At 44.3% G+C, this 23438-nt stretch overlaps 1 protein-coding gene across 1 annotated transcript in view; it reads right to left on the reverse strand.

The window, feature by feature from the left end:
• LOC110503103 (testican-2) overlaps positions 1–23438 on the reverse strand; it is a 67700-nt gene that overhangs the window by 10946 nt on the left and 33316 nt on the right. Inside the window, exons 3-6 of the mRNA XM_036960239.2 lie at positions 1737–1851; positions 991–1096; positions 402–513; positions 33–170 (exon numbers count right to left, since the gene is read on the reverse strand). Coding sequence (XP_036816134.1) covers positions 33–170; positions 402–513; positions 991–1096; positions 1737–1851 — 471 coding nt within the window. The remainder of the gene's footprint in view (positions 1–32; positions 171–401; positions 514–990; positions 1097–1736; positions 1852–23438) is intronic.

Raw genomic sequence — 23438 nt, forward strand, 5'->3', positions numbered from 1 at the left:
ACCCCAGGCTCTGCATCGGATCTATCTCTTACCTGATCCAGTGTTAGCCACTGCTGGGTTGCTGCCTCCAGTCTTGCTGTTGTTGTTCAGCTTGGCATTGCCCTGCAGCAGCTGGAACCAGTCCCTCAGCCTCTCCCCCAGATCAGAGAGGTCCTGCCCTGTACAACTCTCTGAGAGAGAGGGAGGAAGGAGAGAGAGAGAGAGAGAGGGAGGAGAGAGAGGGAGGAAGGAGAGAGAGAGAGAGAGGGAGGAGAGAGAGGGAGGAAGGAGAGAGAGAGAGAGAGAGAGAGAGAGAGAGAGAGAGAGAGAAAGATTGTATAGCATTGCAGTTTTGTGTGTGTGAGCATGTGTGTGCATTTGGGCGTGTGTGCACATTTGTGTGTTTACATGTGCGTACTTACCATGCTTGACCTCTGTCTCTGTGATGGGCGCGGTGGTTGGACAGGGACAAAGACCTGAACACTTCATAGTCAGCTCCTTCCCTGTGAGGCACCCCTGCTGCTCCAGTTTACACTGCAACACACACATTTCTTACCAGGCTATGTTTCTCTGTGTTTTGTGGTGATTATCAGTGAATAAAAAAACACGGCTGTTGAGTTGTCTCTCCTGAATCTAGAACATGTACATAATGGTATAGATACTGTTAGAGGTGAACAGTGTCCAAAGATATACAACACAATGCCAAAGGGTCGTGATAAATAGCCTCAGAGGAACAGGAGGACCAGAGGGTTGTTGTGGTGAGGCATCTCTCCCATGTGTTTTTAGTGATTTATGCTTTGTCTTCTGGGACTGTCTCTGACCTTGTTGAGAAATGATATGTTGAAGAGGAAACAGGAAATGAAAAGAATAGACTGCTCTATTCATCTAAATTCTTGTTTCGGAGAGAGATTCAAATGAAGGTGTACAGTCAGTCGACAGTTACCTTTATGAATATTTAATCTGTATCTGGGATTTAAATAAATTCCCCCGTCACTATGTGTGTTGCTATACCTGTGACGCGTAGTTGTGTCCGTCAGAGCCACACACAGGAACAGAGGAGGAGATGGGGCAGGGCCGGCATCCTCCCTCAGGAGACCTCAGGGAAGGCTGCTTCAGTCTACAGAGCACACACAAACACACACACACACACACACACACACACACACACTAGTTGAGCAGGATGCTTCACCCAGTACACAGAGGGAACAGAGGTTCTATAATGCTTACCATGGCTTGGTGGCTACAATAAAGTACTTCCCCCGTGAAACATTACAGTAAACTGAGTTGTATACATCAGTTTGTTTTGAATGAATTCCACCTCATAATAATACTATATATTACATTTAGTGAAAGCTTGTGCTGTTTTCTACCCGGTAACACATCCACAGACATGTCCTGAGGACCCTTCCTCGTATCATAACAACCACAGGGTATTTATAGAGCTAGAGTTAAACCTGGGAACGTACAGTAACTGTGCAGTACAGAACGCCTAGAGGTGTTTAATCATCTGTCTACAGCACAGCAGCAGAATCCTTCAACCTCAGGCTGTAATGAGGGAACAGCACTTTTAGGGCGCTAACCATAGAAATAGACTCTCATTCTGTGACAGCATACTGTATCTAGTCCTTGAAGGCCACAGTGTGTGTGTGCTTGCGTTAGTATGTGTGTGTGTGTGTGTGTGCTCACACATTTGTCTCTTTGAGTGCATGGCAAGTCAAATTCATCAACCATCTTTCTGGAGGGCTAGACACACTCACCTGTGCTCAAGCTTTTTGCGGTTGACACACACAGCCCTTTGGTATCCCTGGGCGATACACACCTTGTGTCGGCTACACTTCACCTTCTGACAGGGGTCCTTGGTGGTGTCAACATCTATGGACAGACAAGGAGATCAGACGATAGAAATCTCTTGGTGTTTCTCGCCTTCTCCCTCCCCTTTATCCATCTCATTTTCCATGCCCTTTTCTGAGGAAACGAGAAGAGCAATCTTTCTTCCTACAGTATGTATGTTTCTCACCAGCTCTCTCTTCCTGTGACTATCCTCTTTCGCTCTTTGCTTGCCTCTTTCCATGCTTGACGTAAACCTTCTGCTGTGACCACTTTCTCCATTTTCTTTCTTTCTTATTTATTTGACCTTTATTTAACTAGGCAAGTCAGTTAAGAACAAATTCTTATTTTCAATGACGGCCTAGGAACAGTGGGTTAACTGCCTGTTCAGGGGCAGAACGACAGATTGTCAGCTCGGAGGTTTGAACTTGCAACCTTCCGGTTACTAGTCCAACGCTCTAACCACTACGCTACCCTGCCGACACTCCACCCCTCCACTCCCCTCCCCATCTCTATTTTCTAAGTTACTTTCCTTCCATTTACTAGTTGCAAAACAATGTAAGCATTTGCATGTCAGATGGTGGTAGTCTAAGAGTGCTGTTCAACATGACTACTCATTCATTTGGCAAATAATGGCAATATTTACATGTCTGAAGGTGGAAGTCCATCCTTCCTCACATAGCCATTACAGTGACATGGACATCAACTTCACTACCCAGTAGATAAAGCCAATCAACAGGCCTTCCAGGTCCCGATGCTGTCAATTATAGGCCCCCTCTGTTCTTAGGTCTAGTCTACCTTCAAGGGACTGTGCTCTTTCAATGGGTCTGTTCCAGGTGGTGTTGCTCTTGTGTTCTGACGTGTCAATTAGCATGTGGTTCAATGCTAAAACCATGCATTTAACACTTCCTCTGTAGTTGAGCATTGCCTGTATAGAGACTATACAGTATGTTATGTAGAGGAAGACCTAGGCGCAATTATGTTTTTTCTTCAAGGGGCCTAGATGGATTTTGTAGATGGTCTAGAATGGTATTTCTTCTACCTGTGGTGCTGTGAGGGGTAGCAACTTCATATCCACGCCCTCACCTGCACCTGAAGCTAGAAGTAATCAGAAAGAAGCGTGCCAGCTGACTTGTGACGGAACCCAGCTGAATCTCATGGATTAAAAGACTTCCTCCAGCGATTTTATACTTTTTCTGTTGAAAAGCGATATCCCAAGAATAAATACAGTAAAGTACACACACTAAAGGATAAAAAACAAAAAATGTTTTAAGCAAAATAGTGTTTCTAAACACAACTGCAAACTTCAAGGAGTAGGGCATTCAAGGAGTTGGTCTGATGGGAATCCGTGACCCCCCCCCTGCTTGAGGAACAACCGAGGAGCAAAAGAGAACAAAAGAGGAAAGTCCCCTGGCATGGCTGAGGGAAGACATTTTGAGTTGGGTGGTGCTGCCAGAGGGGTGTAATAAAGGCCCATAATAAAGCATTGCATGCATCTATAATTGAATTTGCGTAGTGGAATACAGTTGAGCAGACAAGTTTCTAGGATTTCCACATTTTTAAAAAATGTGCAGGGTCTGACATTTTTTTAACATGATGGATAGATGACATTAGCATAATCATTTTTAATACCACACAACTAACAGAAATGAGTGGCTACTCTGACAGTGACAAACAGAGCAATAAAAATGACCTGGTCTTGAATGCAAACAATAGTCCAGGCCAATTATGAGACAGATATCATCTCTAGAAACAACGGCTTGTGTGATAATACAAGCTCTCTAATCACTTTGAACCACCATTCTCCATTCATGCCTGCCAAGTATAAACATTTCCATTTCTATAAACTCCATTACTGCTGTTGCATTAAACGTATGAGTGCACCATTTGTTTGTGCTGTGAACGGTGTAGGAGCCAAAGAAGTTAAATTGGTCCAATTATTCCAGTTCATGATGAATTTCAGTTGTATGTGTGTTTGCCACTAATCCCCTGTCAAGCCTGTGTAACCCCTCTACAGGCCAATGGAGAAAACTGTTAAAAGGAATACATGCTCCAAGGCCTGCACATCTATCACTCCAGTGTTTAATTGATCAATTGTAATTATTTCACTACTATGGCCTATTTATTGCCTTACCTCTCTAATCTCTAATCATTTGCACACACTGTACATAGACTTATTCTATTGTGTTATTGACTGTACGTTTGTTTATCCCATGTGTAACTCGGTGTTTGTTTGTGTCGTAATGCTTTGCTTTATCTTGGCCAGGTTGCAGTTGTAAATGAGAACTTGTTCTCAACTGTTCTACCTGGTTAAATAAAGGTGAAATAAAAAATAAAAATGCTCCAAGGCCTACTGGGAGTGACTGGAATGGCAGCACACAGTCTTTTGACCATACCAGACTAGGGTTGAATAGCTTGAATCTGGTTGCCGAGATTTACCGCCCAAAACCCCTCCCTTTTCCCGGGATAAATAACTGCGAGAAACCGGTAAATTATAATAAATGATTTATATGAACAGCATGACATGAAAGGGAACTGTTACATTATATGCAATGTCTACATCTGGCTCCTCTACGGCCTTCTCTCTGCATGAATCATCAACGCTCAAGGTGCGGACAGACAGCCCATCTCAGTTTGGAGTGCAGTTTACAATGCATGTAGAGCTATCTCATCATGGTAACCTTTTTCCTTGTGACAGGTAGGCCTACATTTGCTGCAGCATAGCCTATTCTACAGTAATATAATGCATAATAAGCTTCTAATGTACAGCCTATGTCTCTTGCACAATACACACGTTGGCCTCTCTCCTTAGAAAACGCTCCTTTAGCGAGTCCTGTTGTGTTTTTTTTTAACAAACAAACACTTGTTCTCAGTTGAAGCTGACGTTTATCTCAATGAGTAGCATCTCATAAAACAACGTAAATAGTACCACCAAATCACATAGTCATTTCAGATAAAAAAAAACATATTAACAAAATAGACTGTCCAATCAATGATACAAATCATGGATGCTATAATAGACAATCAGTGATCCCCACCCCTTTTAAACTAGGCATGAAAGGAGGTGATAAAGTGAAGGTGAACAGGTCTAGAGCGCACCCTTAGAGGGTTCAGAGCGGGTGCTGCAGCAACAGCAACAGATGCCTGTGGGGCTGGCACTTGTACTTCAGCTAGGGCCAAGGGAACGTCTGCCACCGGTAGTGAACCACTCAAGGTGACATCAATGGCAGAGTGGGGACATGCAGGAGGTGGCACCTTCCTCAGTCGGCTGGCATGCCAGCGAGAGCCATCAGTCAGTTGAAATGTTGCTGGGCCCAGCTGACGTTGAACTTGACACGGTGTTGACAAGAAGGTGCAGAGCAGCTCTATAGTGCAGCAGAGTTTGCGACAAGGACTCAGTGAAGGAGTAACCCTGAGCTAGGTGAGCCCTCAGTCGATTTTTCAGGGTTTGATTGAACCTCTTCCTGGGGAGAGTAGTAGGCTGTTCTGATGTGCTTGATCCCCTTGCTTTGGATCTTGTTGCTGACTTCGGCCGTGACCAGCTAAGGGGTCAGTGTCCATGTTCAGAGTTGCAGGCAGTCTCCAGATAGAAAAGAGCATATCCAGGAAGTTTATAACGGCCCCTGATGTGACAGAACCCATGGGTGTGACCTCTGGCCATTTTGAATGTAGGTCATATGCAACCACCAGGAAGCATTGGTGATGTGGCACATTGTAGAGATCACCGCAGATGTCCAGTTGGATGTTTTCCCATGGACGGGAGGGCCAGGCCAGTGTCTGCAGTGGTGGTGGCAGAGGTGGGCCTGTCTTTCCACTGACAAGGCATGGAGCACAGTCATGTACTAGCCCTTCGATATCATGATCGATGCCAGGCCACCATACCAGGTCCCGGTAGCGCTGCTTTAGCTTCTCAGTGCCAAGGTGGCCCTCATGAGCCGTGGCCAACACTAATCCTCTGATGCTGCTTGGTATGACAGTGCAGTTTCCGTGACCCAGACATATGTCATTCCAGCATGACAGCTCATGTTCGAACTTGGCATATGGTTGGAGTTCCGACGGGAGCTGTGCAGGCCAGCCATTGGATACGTATTCCTGTAAGATCGTGAAGGTGGGGTCGTTGGTTGATTCTTGGGTCAGCTCCTTGAGCGACACTGTATCTTGGAGAGGTGAGTGTAGGAACTGGATTAGGTCCTCCTCGGAGTTAACCTGGGCAGAGTCTGATTCGACTGAGCACGAAAGGAGGTCGGCCACCACATTGTCCCTGCCCGGCGTAAACTGCAGATTAAAGTTATACTGCTGGAGGTAGTCTGACCAGTGGTACATGCGGAGGGGCTTGTGACCCGACCCTGAGGTAGACATCAAAGCTGTGAGGGCCTGGTGGCCGGTGTGTAAGGGTGAAAGAACGTCCGTAGAGGTAAATGTGCCACCGCTAGCAGGCCCAGACACATGCTAGTGCCTCCCTCCAACAGAGTGGATTTCTATTTCTAATTTCTATCAACATGTTAAATGTGCAAACAGAGGGAAAAAATTCTAGATCACCTATACTCCACACACAGAGACGCGTACAAAGCTCTCCCTCGCCCTCCATTTGGTAAATCCAACCACAATTCCATCATCCTGATTCCTGCATACAAGCAAAAATTAAAGCAGGAAGCACCAGTGACTCGGTCTATAAAAAAGTGGTCAGATGAAGCAGATGCTAAACTACAGGACTGCTTTGCTATCACAGACTGGAACATGTTCCGGGATTCTTCCGATGGCATTGAGGAGTACACCACATCAGTCACTGGCTTTATCAATAAGTGCATTGAGGACGTCATCCCCTCAGTGACTGTAAGTACATACCCCAACCAGAAGCCATGGATTACAGACAACATTCGCACTGAGCTAAAGGGTAGAGCTGCCGCTTTCAAGGTGCAGGACTCTAACCCGGAAGCTTACAAGAAATTCCGCTATGCCCTGCGACGAACCACCAAAGAGGCAAAGCGTCAATACAGGGCTAAGATTGAATCATACTACACCGGCTCCGACGCTCGTCAGATGTGGCAGGGCTTGCAAACTATTACAGACTACAAAGGGAAGCACAGCCGCGAGCTGCCCAGTGACACGAGCCTACCAGACGAGCTAAATCACTTCTATGCTCGCTTCGAGGCAAGCAACACTGAGGCATGCATGAGAGCATCAGCTGTTCCGGACGACTGTGTGATCACGCTCTCCGTAGCCGACATGAGTAAGACCTTTAAACAGGTCAACATACACTGTGGGGCCAGATGGATTACAAGAATGTGTGCTCCGGGCATGTGCTGACCAACTGGCAGGTGTCTTCACTGACATTTTCAACATGTCCCTGATTGAGTCTGTAATACCAACATGTTTCAAGCAGACCACCATAGTCCCTGTGCACAAGAACACAAAGGCAACCTGCCTAAATGACTACAGGCCCGTAGCACTCACGTCCGTAGCCATGAAGTGCTTTGAAAGGCTGGTAATGGCTCACATCAACACCATTATCCCAGAAACTCTAGACCCACTCCAATTTGCATACTGCCCAAACAGATCCACAGATGATGCCAACTCTATTGCACTCCACACCGCCCTTTCCCACCTGGACAAAAGGAACACCTATGTGAGAATGCTATTCATTGACTACAGCTCAACGTTCAACACCATAGTACCCTCAAACCTCATCACTAAGCTAAGTATCCTGAGACAAAACACCTCCCTCTGCAACTGGATCCTGGACAACCTGATAGGCCGCCCCAATGGTGAGGGTAAGTAGCAACACATCAGCCACGTTGATCCTCACCACTGGAGCCCCTCAGTGGTACGTGCTCAGTCCCCTCCTGTACTCCCTGTTCACCCACGACGGCATGGCCAGGCACGACTCCAACACCATCATTAAGTTTGCAGACGACACAACAGTGGTAGGCCTGATCACCGACAACGTCAAGACAGCCTATAGGGAGTTAGTCAGAGACCTGGCCATGTGGTGCCAGAATTACAACCTATCCCTCAACGTAACCTAGACTAAGGAGATGATTGTGGACTACAGGAAAAGGAGGACCGAGCATGCCCCCATTCTCTCACAGGGCTGTAGTGGAGCAGGTTGAGAGCTTCAAGTTCCTTGGTGTCCACATCAACAACAAACTAGAATGGTCCAAACACACCAAGACAGTCGTGAAGAGGGCACGACAAAGCCTATTCCCCCTCAGGAAACAAAAAAGATTTGGCATGGGTCCTCAGATGCTCAAAAGGTTCTACAGCTACAACATTGAGAGCATTGGTTGCATCACTGCCTGGTACGGCAACTGCTCAGCCTCCGACCGCAAGGCACTTCAGAGGGTAGTGCGTACGGCCCAGTACATCACTGGGGCTAAGCTGCCTGCCATCTAGGTCCTCTAGACCAGGCGGTGTCAGAGGAAGGCCCTAAAAATTGTCAAAGACCCCAGACACCCCAGTCATAGACTGTTCTCTCTACTACCACATGGCAAGCGGTGCCAGAGTGCCAAGTATAGGACAAAAAGGCTTCTCAACAGTTTTTATCCCCAAACCATAAGACTCCTGAACAGGTAATCAAATGGCCCCCCGGACTTATTTGCATTGTGTGCCCCCCCAACCCCTCTTTTTTTACGCTGCTGTTACTCTCTGTTTATCATATATGCATAGTCACTTTAATTATACATTCATGTGCATACTACCTCAATTAGCCCGACCAACTGGTTCCCCCTCACATTGGCTACTGTTATTTTTCACTGTATTTTTTACTGTTGTTTTTATTTCTTTACTTTTCTGTTGTTCACCTAATACATTTTTTGTTACTTAGAAATTGCACTGTTGGTTAGAGCTTGTAAGTAGCATTTCACTGTAAGGTCTACACCTGTTGTATTCGGCGCAAGTGACAAATAAACTTGGATTTGATTTGAACGAAGTACTTCTGTTCGGTGGGGCGAGATGTACAAGCCACTGGTTTCTGAAGCTGAGAAAGAACCACTCTCACTGCTGCAGCTGACGCGTCACAGGTGACCAGAGTTGGGCTGGTGAGGTTAAAGTGGGCCAGGACAGAAGGTGGTCAGCAGTTCTTTGAGAGAGTGGACAGCCTGTGCACAGTTGGGTGTCCAGGCCCAGTACACCTCCTTCTTCAACAGCTGACGCAGAGGGGAAGTGATTGCCAAGTACTGGGGCAGGAAGCGCATGTAGTAACCCGTCATTCACAGAAATTAGGCAAGTTGTGTAGCAGATGTATGTTCTGGGACACGATGGATGGCTTCCACGTTTGACTGCAGCGACGAGAGACCCGACACGCGGAACCCGACGAAGTCGATCTCTGGCACTCAGAACAGGCATTTCTCAGTGTTGAGTGTGAGGTTATGTTGACTGAGTGCTGCGAAGGCTGCTTGCAGATGTTTACCATGGACGACGATGTTGTCCAAGTAGACAGCCACTCCAGAGACCCCGGCAAGGATGGTGGTCATTATCTTCTGGAAACAGCTGGGGGACAAACTGAGACCAAAAGTTATCCTTGTGTAGCGGAACACCCCGATTTGATTGACGAAGGCTGTCATGTTCCTATCCTCTGAGTGTTCGGGGAACAGCCCATTATGAGTGACGAAGGCTGTCAGGTTCCTACTCTCTGGGTGTCGGGGAACACCCCGTTATTAGTGACGAAGGCTGTCAGGTGCCTACTCTCTGGGTGTCGGGGAACAGCCCATTATGAGTGACGAAGGCTGTCAGGTTCCTACTCTCTGGGTGTCGGGGAACACCCCGTTATGAGTGACGAAGGCCGTCAGGTGCCTACTCTGGATGTAGGTGAACTTGGAGGTAGCCCTTGCGAAGGTCCAGCTTTGTGAAGACCGTCAACCCATAGAAGTGAGTGGTCAGTTCCTCCATAGTCAGCAGTGGGTACTGATCAGGAATGATGGCCTTGTTGGCCAGATCCAAGCAGACCCGCAGCTCTCCAGACTTCTTTTTAGCAATGACCAAGTTGGACACCCATGGGGAGGCATCCACCGGCTCGATGAATCCACCCTCCAGCTGCTTCTGTAGATCCTTAGTGACCTCCTCATATATACAGCCAGTGGAATATGGCATAGAGGTTGAATGACTGGAGTCACCGTAGGGTCGAGAAAGGGCTTATGTGTGAACGCTGTCAGGCACCTACACCATTGAAGAGGGTGGGTCATTGCTCTTGCCAACAGAGAGAACCCCAGGCTGGTGAACAGGTCTAAATGTAAGATGTTAGTGCCATGTGATGTGGAAGGGGAACTGTGAAGGCCTTGTTGCCATACTGCACAGGTGAGTATATAAAGCCGATAACATCTATCACAGAGCACCCATATCCGTACAGGCTAAGGCTGGGTGGCTGGAGTGGTAGGTGGGACAAGAACCGCTCGTAGGTAGCCATGTTGAAGAGCGACACCTTTGCTCCTGTGTCTAGCACGAGAGGAATGCAGGAGTCACCCAGGTATACAGCACAGGTGGAAAACCCAGCTGGGTTTGAGCCAACAGTGTGACTGACAGCAGGTGGTGTGTCCATGGGGCGTGAGCGTTGGAGCTGACCTACACCACTTTGCAAAATGGTTTGGTTTTTGACATCGTCTACAAGTCTGTCCACGAGCAGGGCAGTCAGGGGCACGTGAATTGTGTCTATTGGAACCACAGTTGGCACACTGTTGACGCCCTTGGGTTCTCATCAACTGCACTGAGGCACTCATGTCTGAGTGACATCCACAGTCTGAGCACTGAGACTGCTGCACAGCTTGACCATGGAAGCATGTGCCTGTGCCTCAGAGATCTTAGTTGCACAGTGAGCTGCTGATTCCACTTGGGAAGCTATGGCTACAGCTTTTACTAAAGTCAGATCATCATCTTCAAGGAGAAGCCTCTCCCGCACGAGTGAGCTGGAGGTTATTTCAATTAACTGGTCCCTGATCATTTCATCTTTAAGATAAACAAACTGACATGACTGTGCTTGCCCCTTAAGGTCACCGTCTCACCCAAACGCTGTGCACACTACCGAAAATGAAGAACACTCTGTTTCTTTGCTAAATGTCCATCCAAAAGTTCAACAGCTGCACCATATGAGTGTGCTTCCCTGAGCATTTGGAAGATGTGCAGGCCCTCGGCGCCGAGACAGCGGAGAAGAATGTCCCCTTTCCTCTCAGGGCTAACCACATCCAGTCCGGTAGGTAGCATGTACGTATCAAACGACAACTTCCATCTGTCCCATGGGATTGTTGGTTCACCCACGTGAGGAAAGGACTGCTCCGGTGGAGGTAGGGATATTGTAGAAATACTTTCAGACAACACGTTTGCCAAATGTTATGTATAAAAAAAACAAAAAAGAAACACTTGTTCTCAGTTGAAGCTGACGTTCATCTCAATGAGTAGCATCTCATAAAACAACGTAAATAGGACCACCAAATCACATAGTCATTTCAGATTAAAAAAAACATATTAACAACATAGACTGTCCAATCAATGATACAAATCATGGATGCTATACTAGACAATCAGTGATGAACACAACCCAGCAAGTCCAATACAGGAAAAACTAGACTAGAATAGCTTGCTGGACTTTATTTTTGTTTAGCGTTTCTTCTACCAACAGACTATTCGAAGAGGGACGCTAGCTCTTGTTTGCTGAATGTTAAATACAGCAGCCAATAGAACTCACAGGTAGTTTGAAAGGAGAGCGAACGCGTGATGGCGGTAGGCTATAGCAGTTACTTATTCAGACCCATAACCAATCTTCTTGAAGAGAAGTGAAAGCCTTCTGCATCTAATTCTAGTCCAATATTATTAAAGGATGTCATTAGAATGATGAAAATAAGGACAAGGAAACGTATTTCATTTAACTGCTGAAAGTGAGGAAGGAATGAAGCCACACTAGAGAGAGAAAGAGGAGGTAGGATGATAACATTATAGGGGAAATACAAAAATGGAAACATAACATGCAACAATCAAAGATTTTACTGAGTTACAATTCATATCAGGAAATCAGTCAATTGAAATACATTCATAAGGCCCTAATCTGTGGATTTCACATGACTGGGAATACAGATATGCATCTGTTGATATAGATATTACTGTGATAGGCTATTGATGGAATATGGCTGAATTCTACCACTGCAGATAGAATTGTGTATGGGGGCGATACGGCGCTAGTGGAGGAGCCTTTATCAGAAAAGGCCTTGTAGGAAAACGTTTCCCAAATGTGCAAATCCAGAAGGGGTAAACTGGCAATGCTGACTAGAAAAATGGACATTGTTACTGATCTGATGACTGAATTGTAAAAATAAAAAAAACATGATTCAGTTCAATGAAATGTTGAATGGATTCAAAGATTTTATTCATCCTTATCATCACATGATACCTGAGGATGAAAGAAAAAATGTTATGCTGAATTGGTATGAACCCAAATGGCAGCATATTCACACATTTCTAGTTCTGTGTCCAACATATAAGCATTTCGCTACACCCAAAATAACATCTGCTAAATATGTGTATGTGGCCAATACAATTAGATTTGATTTGAAATGGATTGCAGGTGCAGCCCCAGCACCAGAGAAACCTGATGAATGCACTGATGAGAAAGATGTTAAACCTACTGACAGTGTGTCCCAAACCTCCAGCCAAACCTTCAGCCGCAGGTCTAACAGGAGTTCACGCTCAGGTGAATCCTCCACATCCTCAGCCTGCATCCGACCAGAGGCATTAATAACAAAGGCTGCTGCTCTCAAGTTCAAACACCTTCTAGAGGATAGGGAGGAGGAATTAAACCAACAAAAGATGGAACTGAGGAAAAGAAGGGACACTCTTGAGCAGCAAACTGAAATAGCAGCTGCCTCAGCAAAGCTCATAGTCTAGACATCTGTAGGGAGAGAAAGGCCAACTCAATAATAGATGGCATGAATGACTACTTTGAGGAAACGGCAGAGAGATACAAGATCTCTGACCTTGAATTTCACACAGGGCAGAGGGACACTTCTGCCAGGCATGCACCAAGTATGCGTCCCAAAGAAGGACCCCAATTCATTGAGCACATTGACCCTCACAGTGTTTCAGCTCAATCAGAACAGTCAGGACACAGTGTGATTCAGACAGCAGCTCACGGAGAGCACACTGCTGCACAAGACTCTAAACCAAGTCTGCAGGCCTATACAGGACAAGGCCCCTCTGTGCTGAACAACTCACAGAGGGCCACGGGGAGAACAGGCAAGACTTTCCAATTCACAGGACGGTGCTCAGGACACTTCACAGGAAAACATAGAAAACCCTCTCATCACCATTCTCCAAAGACAGAATGAGGTTACTGCTATGCTAGTCAAACAGCAACATCCTTCCTTTCTGCCATCCAGAGAAATTACTATTTTTGATGGTGACATTTTACAGTACAGGTCCTTCATTCAGTCATTAGAACATGGTATATAGGCCAAACTAGTCAACACAAACGGCACTTCCTCGAACAGTAAACCAGAGGACAGCCTCGAGAGCTGGTTAGGAGCTGCCAACATATGGCTCCAGATAAGGCTATCAAAAAGCCAAGTGCTGATTAAAGGAGAACTACGGTAATTAATACAAGATTGCCAATGCATGGAGAAGGCTTTTAGCTGGCCTAGCATCAAATCCGAAGACAGGCCTATGCATTATACCTCAAATCAAATTGTATTGGTCACATACACATATTTAGCAGATGTTATGGCCGGTGTAGCGAAATGCTCAGAGGTTGTTGTAATGGTAGATATGGAAGACATGGGCGAGATGGATCTGGCCTCCAGCTTAAAGAACATCATCCTGTAATTACCCTACAAAGTCAGGGAGAGGTGGAGGTCATCTGCTTGTGAGTTACAGGAGCAGGCGTGCAAGACTACTTGATCTCATCCTGTTCATGGAAAAACAGGTGAGAATAGATCCTATACAATCCAGAAGCAAGCCTCAAAGCCCAAACGTCGAGGCTCATTCACACGTCTATTCACAAATACACAGGGGGCAGATTTGCTACCAGCATGTCATCACCAGAGCAACCCCCCCCCCCAAAACCCAACACATCACACGTCTGTTGTGTAACGGCCGTCACAAAATTGGAGCTGTGTCCACAACTTAGGAAAAGGAGCCACAGGGAGAAGATTGGTTTCCTAAAGGAAAAGGGAATTTGTTTTGGTTGCTTGTCAAGTGGGCACAAGAGACTGCAATAGACGTCTCAAATGCAGTGTATGTAACCAAACTCACCCGAGTGTGCATCATATTGATCAGAGAGACAGCAGAGCAGTCATCAGAAGCACCAGTGAGCAGAGCCCTGTTTTCTCTGAACACATGTGGGCATACTGGGGCCGGGGAACAAGAATGTGTACTTGCTATTAAGTACAAGTAAAGGTCAACCCCCTCTTGAGGGAGGGTCCGGTACACCAGTGGCTGTGTGTCGGCACCACACACACACTCATACGTCTTCCTAACAGGCCCACCGATGCTGAACCGGATGACGCGCACACAGACGCACACACTTACATGTTACCACTGTATGCAACTACCAAGCCCACCAAATCCTGAACCGGATGACACATTCTCTCCCTCCCCCACCTCCATACAGCAACACTATATTTGGTTACATTTCCATCAATACCTTAGGCTACTGCAGGCAACCGGGTCCTTACAACACAATACCATTTAGAGCTTTATCAATTAGCAAGACTTAAATCCCTTGACATTTCTATTCATTCTCACATCTCAAGCATTCTCATAACAGAATTGCTGTTCTCTCTTCTCTTCCAAATCAGCTCTTATGGCACAATTAGAGAGCAGATATTGTGATGCACAGAGGCATACTGTACACATAGTCATCTTCTATGCCTGTGGTGACCGGTATCATCTCATGTTATGGCATTGTAGGATGAAGAAGACTAAATCAGTAAAAAAAAGTTCTGCAGCAGATTATCATAGGAGATTATCATAGCAGATTATCAGAGCAAACCCACAGATCAGATTGGAAAAGCAAATCCAAAACAATACACCCCCTATTCGTCCGCCACGGGCCTGTTGTGCCTCACACTTGCATGCCTGTGCAGACGTCAGAGCCACAGAAGAGTCATGGTGAAGATCCAGCCTGTGAAGAACAAGAATGCCCGCACACTGTTGAAGCTCCCAATTCACCGCTTCATTGACAAAACGGCTCTTCGTCAGATCAAACAAACCAACTGAGTGCTCACATCCCAAAATATCCACATTTCACCTCACATGACCATTGCGGAAATGACGCATGTTGGGTGCAAAAACAATGTGTTTCTCTAATAATCTAATAACAATGAGTTGGGTAAATGTAGTAGTTCCAGAAAATAATAAATATTTACAAAATGACCAAGATCATCACCCTTTCAGTCTATCATCAACTGGTCATTCTCCTCTGCTGCTGGCATTGATTCTCTCTCTCTCTCTCTCTCTCTCTCTCTCTCTCTCTCTCCCTCCCTCCCTCCCTCCCTCCCTCCCTCTCTCTCTCCCTCTCCCTCCCTCCCTCCCTCCCGAGGACTTAACCTTAGCTAAAGAAATAAGAAAATACATGCAAATAGAAAAGACAATCCTCGTAATGTTTATAGAAAACATTTGTAAATAAATCTTGTTGGTATAGCAGCCGCCACAATACCAGCGCTGACAGGCTTGGAGTTGCGTTGTGTGTTGTACAATAGCATAAGGTGGATGCCTTAGCCCAGTGATAATTTAACAGGCTTCCATGGATTAAAGTAGTGCCTGCACCACAACGATGACATCTCCATAGCAACAGGCTCTGTGCACTGCGGTCTGATGGGGGTCTAGTTTTTGGACTGACTGTGATTTGCAGCTCAATCTGCTATATTACTGAGAACTCTCTCTCTCTTTCACTCTCTCCCTCTCAGTACCCCCTGTTCCCCCCTTCCTCTTCCTCCCACGCTCCCTCTCTTTAAACAACCATCTCCCTTTGTCTCTGTCTCCACATCTACTCTCTCTTTATCATGGTCTCTCTCAACAGTCTCTTTTACATCCCGAGTCTCACACTCTACACCCTTCTCCCTCTGTATTGTCCTCACATCATCTCTCACTCCTCTTCCCATCATCGCTCTCCATCTCTATCCTTGTTATGCCATAAGAGTGTGCTGCTATAAACTCTCCAAATTAGGCCCTGTATGTGGATATCCATCCTCATACAGATTATCATCAGGCTAATCCCTGCATATTGGGGCTGGAGAATGGGGAGCTCAGCTCAGTCCACTGCCTCATCATCATCTCTCATCCTCTGTTTACAAACTCTCTGCTACTAATGTCATCAGCTACTGCATATAGCTTTTTCCTGGAAATAGATAAACGGAGCTATTACTCAGACATCTTTAGTTTATGGACACACACAGTGTGTGCTCACTCACGTGTGTGTATAAATGCACATACACAGAACCACACACACACACACACACACAGTCCTTATAGCAAGGGTATTAAACTGCTAACATATCGATACCCTACAGTCCCTATAGCAGGGGTATTAAACTGCTAACACATCGATACCCTACAGACCCTATAGCAGGGGTATTAAACTGCTAACACATCGATACCCTACAGACCCTATAGCAGGGGTATTAAACTGCTAACATATCGATACCCTACAGTCCCTATAGCAAGGGTATTAAACTGCTAACACATCGATACCCTACAGACCCTATAGCAGGGGTATTAAACTGCTAACACATCGATACCCTAGAGTCCCTATAGCAGGGTTATTAAACTGATAACACATCGATACCCTACAGTCCCTATAGCAGGGGTATTAAACTGATAACATATCGATATCCTAGAGTCCCTTTAGCAGGGGTATTAAACTATAGACCTGGGGGCTGCAGAGTCAGCTAGTTTCCCTACCTCCTTACAGTACATAATTGTTTCACCGTCACTGATTTGAGGAAATTGATTCAAGGTCATTGATTAGTCAGAGAGTGAACGTCCGCTCACCTGTCCTCTCTGGGTCAAACCAGTTGCTGAGCAAATTGCTATCAGGAACCTAGAGGACTGGACGAATCCTCCAGCTTTCAAAGCCCTACACATGATCACGAAAACACTGATGAAAAAGCCATAGGTATTGTATTTGTTGCATGGAGGGATGTATTGGGGTGATATTATTTATGTGTATAACTGTAGCCTATATGTAGACTATGTTATTTGTGACCTGGCAGTGCCTTCCTGCTTTTGTGACAGTGTTGCATTCTCTACAATAGTTGTGTCTATTGAGTCTACTAAATAACAATTATTCCATGATCTTTTGACTTGCGATTTATGCTACATTCATATGGCTTTGTTTACACAGTCAGCCCAATTGTTTTGCCAATTACTTGCATATCTGATACCTATCCGATCTTTTCCCTAATGTGTAAACAGCAAAACAACACACGGAATCTGATCTTTTTACTTACAATTTATAGCACCTCTATATGTGGATTTAAATCCGGATACAAACCTGATCCTCCACATGTAACTTCTGTCTGGATTCTCAGATCAGATTTTTTTGCTATGAAGCATATTTTTTTTTGCACAGACAACCCCCTCAACATTTAAAGGAACAGTGACAAGAAATGAGCAAAGCATCTGTATGCTATTTCAGATGCTACATCTTTTGAGTGAGCAAATCTGTAATAGGTCAAATGTAAAACTCCGTGTGGACAGTCAGTAAAAAAGATAGGATAGGTCTACGGAAGAAAAATCTGTGTAAACACAGCCATTGTGTGTGACAGTATTGAGTGGGATTGGTTGTCTATCCTCTCTGGGTTTAGACTAATGAGGCCTGAAATGGTGTCTGATCAGCCTGGCTCTACAGTGAGACATCACACTGACTCTAGAGATGTCTGAGGGACAAAATCTCTCCCCCTCTCCATTTCTCTAACTCTTTCTGTATCTCAATCTCTCTTCCCCTCTCTCTCTCTACCTCCCTCTCTCTCTCTCCCTCCCCCTCTATCCTTCTCTCCATTGCCTCATTAAGCCAGCCTTAGAGGAAAGCCTATCAATAGATTATTAAGATGAGAGCTCCAACAATTTCTACAGCATCGTTTGATATTTCAATTATTGATTATAATAAAATACAACGGACACAAAATGGACTCCAGCAAGACAATCTCTCTCTCCCCCACAACCTCCTCCACTCTCCCTCTCTCTCCAGCCCTCTACAGGAAGTCATAATTACCCACTAATTAAACTCTGAGAGATATAGCAGTAGAACCTCAGAACCTCCACAGAGAGAGACAGTCAGACGGCTACTGCTACAGTGAGTTTACATCTCTAACATCACTTGAACTTTTCACTGAGGGGCCACTACACGTGTGGACAACATCTGACCCGAGAATACAAATGGGATTGTAAACAAACATTCACCCTGTTGTGTCTAATACACCAGAGCAGCGTTTCGTTCCTCAGTTGAGTACCTTTTTGCTCCCTTTTATTCAACCTGGGCTTGAGCTCGTCGTGGTGCATCGATTCTCATTCCTATGTACCGTGTCGTGTCTGATAAACACAGTGACCTTCAACCCCCAGTTTCTTGCCCAGCACTGGTCATTGTGATGTTGCTGACCGGTCTCTCAGATGGTTAGCTAGCTAGCCTACACTGATTTAGTCAGCTCTCAAGAGTGGTTGACAGGATTTCTTTCTGCCATTTAAATCCATTGTCAGGCCACTTAAGCATTGTTTGGGGGTCGCATAAGTCCAAACGGTGTAAATACAGTGAATTTAGAAAGTATTCAGACCCCTTCTCTTCTTCCACATATTCTTACGTTAAAGCCTTATTCTAAAATTGATTAAATCAATGTTTTACTCATCGATCTACACACAATACCCCATTACGACAAAGCAAAAACTGGTTTGTAGAAATATTTGCAAATGTATAAAAAATAAAAAACAGAAATACCTTATTTACATAAGTATTCAGACCCTTTGCTGTGAGACTGGACATTGAGCTCAGGTGCATCCTGTTTCCATTGATCATCCTTGAGATGTTTCTACAACTTGATTGGAGTCCACCTGTGGTAAATTCAATTAATTGGACATGATTTAGAAAGGCCCACACCTGTCTATCTATATAAGGTCCAGCAGTTGACATTGCATGTCAGAGAAAAACCAAGCCATGAGGTCGAAGGAATTGTCCGTAGAGCTCCGAGACAGGATTGTGTCGAGGTACCAAAACATGTCTGCAGCATTGAAAGTCCAAGAACACAGTGGCCTCCATCATTCTTAAATGGAAGAAGTTTGAACCACCGAGACTCTTCCTAGAACTGGCCACCCGGCCAAACTGAGCAATCGGGGGAGAAGGGCCTTGGTTAGGGAGGTGACCAAGAACTTGAGGTCGACCGATTAATCGGAATGGCAGATTTAATTAGGGCCGATTTCAAGTTTTCATAACAATCGAAAATCGGTATTTTTGGGAGCCGATTTTGCCGATTTATTTAAATAGGCAAGTCAGTTAAGAACACATTCTTATTTTCAATGACAGCCTAGGAACGGTGGGTTCAGGGGCAGAACGACAGATTTCCAACTTGTCAGCTCGGGGGATCCAATCTTGCAAACTTACAGTTAACTAGTCCAACGCTCTAACCACTTGCCTCTCATTGCACTCCACGAGGAGCCTGCCTGTTACGCGAATGCAGTAGAAGCCAAGGTAAGTTGCTAGCTAGCATTAAACTTATCTTATAAAAAACGATCAATCAATCATAATCACTAGTTATAACTACACATGGTTGATGATAATACTAGTTTATCTAGCGTGTCCTGCATTGCATATAATCGATGCAACGCTGGGGGATGATTTAACAAAACCGCATTTGCGAAAAAAGCAAAATCGTTGGACGACTGTACCTAACCATAAACACCAATGCCTTTCTTAAAATCAATACACAGAAGTAAATATTTTTAAAAATGCATATTTAGCTAAAAGACATACAGGTTAGTAGGCAATATTAACCAGGTGAAATTGTGCCATTTCTCTTGCGTTCATTGCACGCAGAGTCAGGGTATAAGCAACAGTTAGGGCAGCCTGGCTCATTGCAAACTACTTTGCCCAAATTGTATGTAATTATGACATAACATGGAAGGTTGTGCAATGTAACAAGAATATATAGACTTAGGGTTGCCACCCATTAGATAAAATACCAAACGGTTCCGTATTTCACTGAAATAATAAACGTTTTGTTTTCGAAATGCTAGTTTCCGGATTCGACCATATTAATGACCAACGGCTCGTATTTCTGCGTGTTATTATGTTATCATTAAGTCTATGATTTGATAGAGCAGTCTGACTGAGCGATGGTAGGCAGCAGCAGGCTCGTAAGCATTCATTCAAACAGCACTTTCGCAAGCACAGCGCTGTTTATGACTTCAAGCCTATCAGCCTAAAGGCTGGTGTAACCGATGTGAAATGGCTAGCTAGTTAGCTGGGTGTGCGCTAATAGCATTTCAAACGTCACTCGCTCTGAGACTTGGAGTAGTTATGCCCCTTGCTCTGCAAGGGCCGCGGCTTTTGTGGAGCGATGCGTAACGCTGCTTCAACTGTGGCTGTTGTCGATGGGTTCCTGGTTCAAGCCCAGGTAGGGGCGAGGAGAGGGACGGAAGCTATACTGTTACACTGGCAATACTATAGTGCCTATAAGAACATCCAATAGTCAAAGGTATATGAAATACAAATGGTATAGAGAGAAATAGTCATATAAATACTATATTAACTACAACCTAAAACCTCTTACCTTGGAATATTGAAGTTTCATATGTTCTCATGTTCTGAGCAAGGAACTCAAACGTCAGCTTTTTTACATGGCACATATTGCACTTTTACTTCTCCAACACTTTGTTTTTGTCACGTTCTGACCATAGTTCTGTTATTTTATCTTTGTTTTAGTATGGTCAGGGCGTGAGTTGGGTGGGCAGTCTATGTTTGTTTTTCTATGTTGGTTTTTGAGTTCGGCCTAGCATGGTTCTCAATCAGAGGCAGCTGTCAATTGTTGTCCCTGACTGAGAATCATACTTAGGTAGCCTGGGTTTCACTTTTGAGTTGTGGGTGTTTGTCTGTCTTCCGTGTCAGTGTTTGTCGCCACACGGGACTGTTTCGTTCATTTCACGTTTATTGTTTTGTATTTCGTAATGTTCAGTTTATGTTTTAAAAGAAACATTATGGACACTTACCACGCTGCGTTTTGGTCCTCCGATCCTTCTCGCTTCTCCTCCTCAGAAGAGGAGGAAGAGGTTCGTTACAGTTTTTGAATTATTTAAACCAAATTGAAGATGTTTCATTATTTATTTGAGGCTAAGTTGATTTTATTGATGTATTATATTAAGTTAAAATAAGTGTTCATTCAGTATTGTTGTAATTGTCATTATTACAAATAAACAAAAACAAATCGGTATCGGCTTTTTTGGTCCTCTAATAATCGGTATTGGTATCGGCGTTGAAAAATCATAGTCGGTCGACCTCTACCAAGAACCCGATGGTCACTGACAGTAAAAAGGCAGTAAAAGGCATATGACCGCCTGCTCTCAAGACCATGAGAAACAAGATTCTCTGGTCTGATGAAACCAATATTGAACTCTTTGGCCTGAATGCCAAGCGTCTCATCTGAAGGAAACCTGGCACCATCCCTACAGTGAAGCATGGTGGTGGCAGCATCATGCTGTGGGGATGTTTTTCAGTGGCAGGGTCTGTGAGACTAGTCAGGATCGAGGGAAAGATGAATGGACCAAAGTACAGAGAGATCCTTGATGAAACCTGCTACAAAGCCCTCAGGACCTCAGACTGGGGTAAAGCTTCACCTTCTAGCAGGACAACGACCCTAAGCACACAGCCAAGACAATGCATGAGTGGCTTCGGGACAAGTCTCTGAATGTCCTTGAGTGGCCCAGCGAGAGCCCAGACTTGAACCAGATTGATCATCTCTGGAGAGACCTGAAAATAGCTGTACAGCAACACACCCCATCCAACCTGAAACAGCTTGAGAGGATCTGCAGAGAAGAGTGGGAGAAACTCCCCAAATACAGTTGTGCCAAGCTTGTAGCGTCATACCCAAGAAGACTTCAGGCTGTAATCACTGTCAAAGGTGACAGTGTACTGAGTAAAGGGTCTGAGTGCTTATGTAAATGTACAATAAGTTTTCTAAAAATGATTTTTTTATTTTTCATTATGGGGTATTGTGTGTAGATTGATGAGGGAAAAAAGAATGTAATCAATTTTAGAATAAGGCTGTAACGTAACAAAATGTGGAAAAAGTCAAGTGGTCTGAATACTTTCCAAATGTATTATATATATATTTATTGGGGGGGGGGGGGTTGAAATTATTTTTTGGGATGGAAAAACACTTTCAGTGTTAACTTAAACAACTAAAAACAGATATAAAGTATGTAGAAAAGATTATGGACCTATATATATATTTTTGTAATATAATCTTTGAGGACAAACAACCACCAAAATAAAAAGATAGACAGTCAGGGAAAATAACTAAATAAATGCATTTACCAGTATAAATTATGTTATTATGTTTGATCAATAGAACACAGCCTTAGCCATGGTACAATGCATCGGATTTCAGGAAAATAGCTTAACAACTTAAATGGCAGAATATGCAGAATATGTAGAATCATAGGAAATTTGCTTTAAAACGGCAAAGTTCTTTCGCAGCTGCATGGCAAAATGTATAGAATTACAGGAAACTGGCTTGTACATGCAAAAATGTCTCTACACTGCCCAGATGGGGGATTCAAACATTTTCTCAATAATGTAACTGCGCTGACCCCCCCTGCCATGCCCACCACCGAAGACCCTTTTTGATTCAGAAAAAAACCCTGATAGGGCGATGCATCATCCTAAATAAAGTTCATAGTAAATTACATGGACCGCACACAAACATATAGTGCCTTCAGAAAGTATTCATACCACTTGACTTATTTCACATTTTGTTGTGTTACAGCCTGATTTCAAAACTGATTCAATCTTCTTTTTTTCACCAATCTACACAGAATACCCCTTAATGACAAAGTGAAAACATGTTTTTTGTAATGTTTTCAAATTGATTGAAAATGAAATACAGAAATATCTCATTTACATAAGTATTCACAGTGATTACAGCTGTGAGTCTTTCTAGGTAAGTCTCTGAGAGCTCTGCACACCTGGATTGTACAATAATTTGCACATTATTATAAGTCTCATAATTATAAGTCTTGCCATAGATTTTCAAGCTGATTTAAGTCCAGAACTGTAACTATACCACTGCTGAACATGCAATGTTGTCTTGGTAAGCAACTCCAGAGTAAATTTAGCCATAGGTGTTAAGTTATTGTCCTGCTGAAAGGTGATTTTTTTTCTCCCAGTGTCTGTTGGAAAGCAGACTGAACCAGGTTTTTCTTTACGATTTTGCCTCTGTTTAGCAACATTCTGTTTATTTTTATCCTAAATAAATTCCCTGGTCCTTGCCAATGACAAGTGTAGCCATAATATGATGCAGCCACCAGCATGCTTGAAAATAGTACTCATTGATGTGTTGTGTTAGATTTGCACCAAACATAACGCTTTGTATTCAGGACATAAAGTTAATTTCTTTGCCACATTTATTGCAATCCCTGAGCGGTTTCCTTCTTCTCCGGCAACTGAGTTAGGA

This window comes from Oncorhynchus mykiss, chromosome 23 (assembly GCF_057628025.1).
Source record: "Oncorhynchus mykiss isolate SJ-2025 chromosome 23, ASM5762802v1, whole genome shotgun sequence".
In the NCBI taxonomy this organism is placed as follows: domain Eukaryota; kingdom Metazoa; phylum Chordata; class Actinopteri; order Salmoniformes; family Salmonidae; genus Oncorhynchus; species Oncorhynchus mykiss.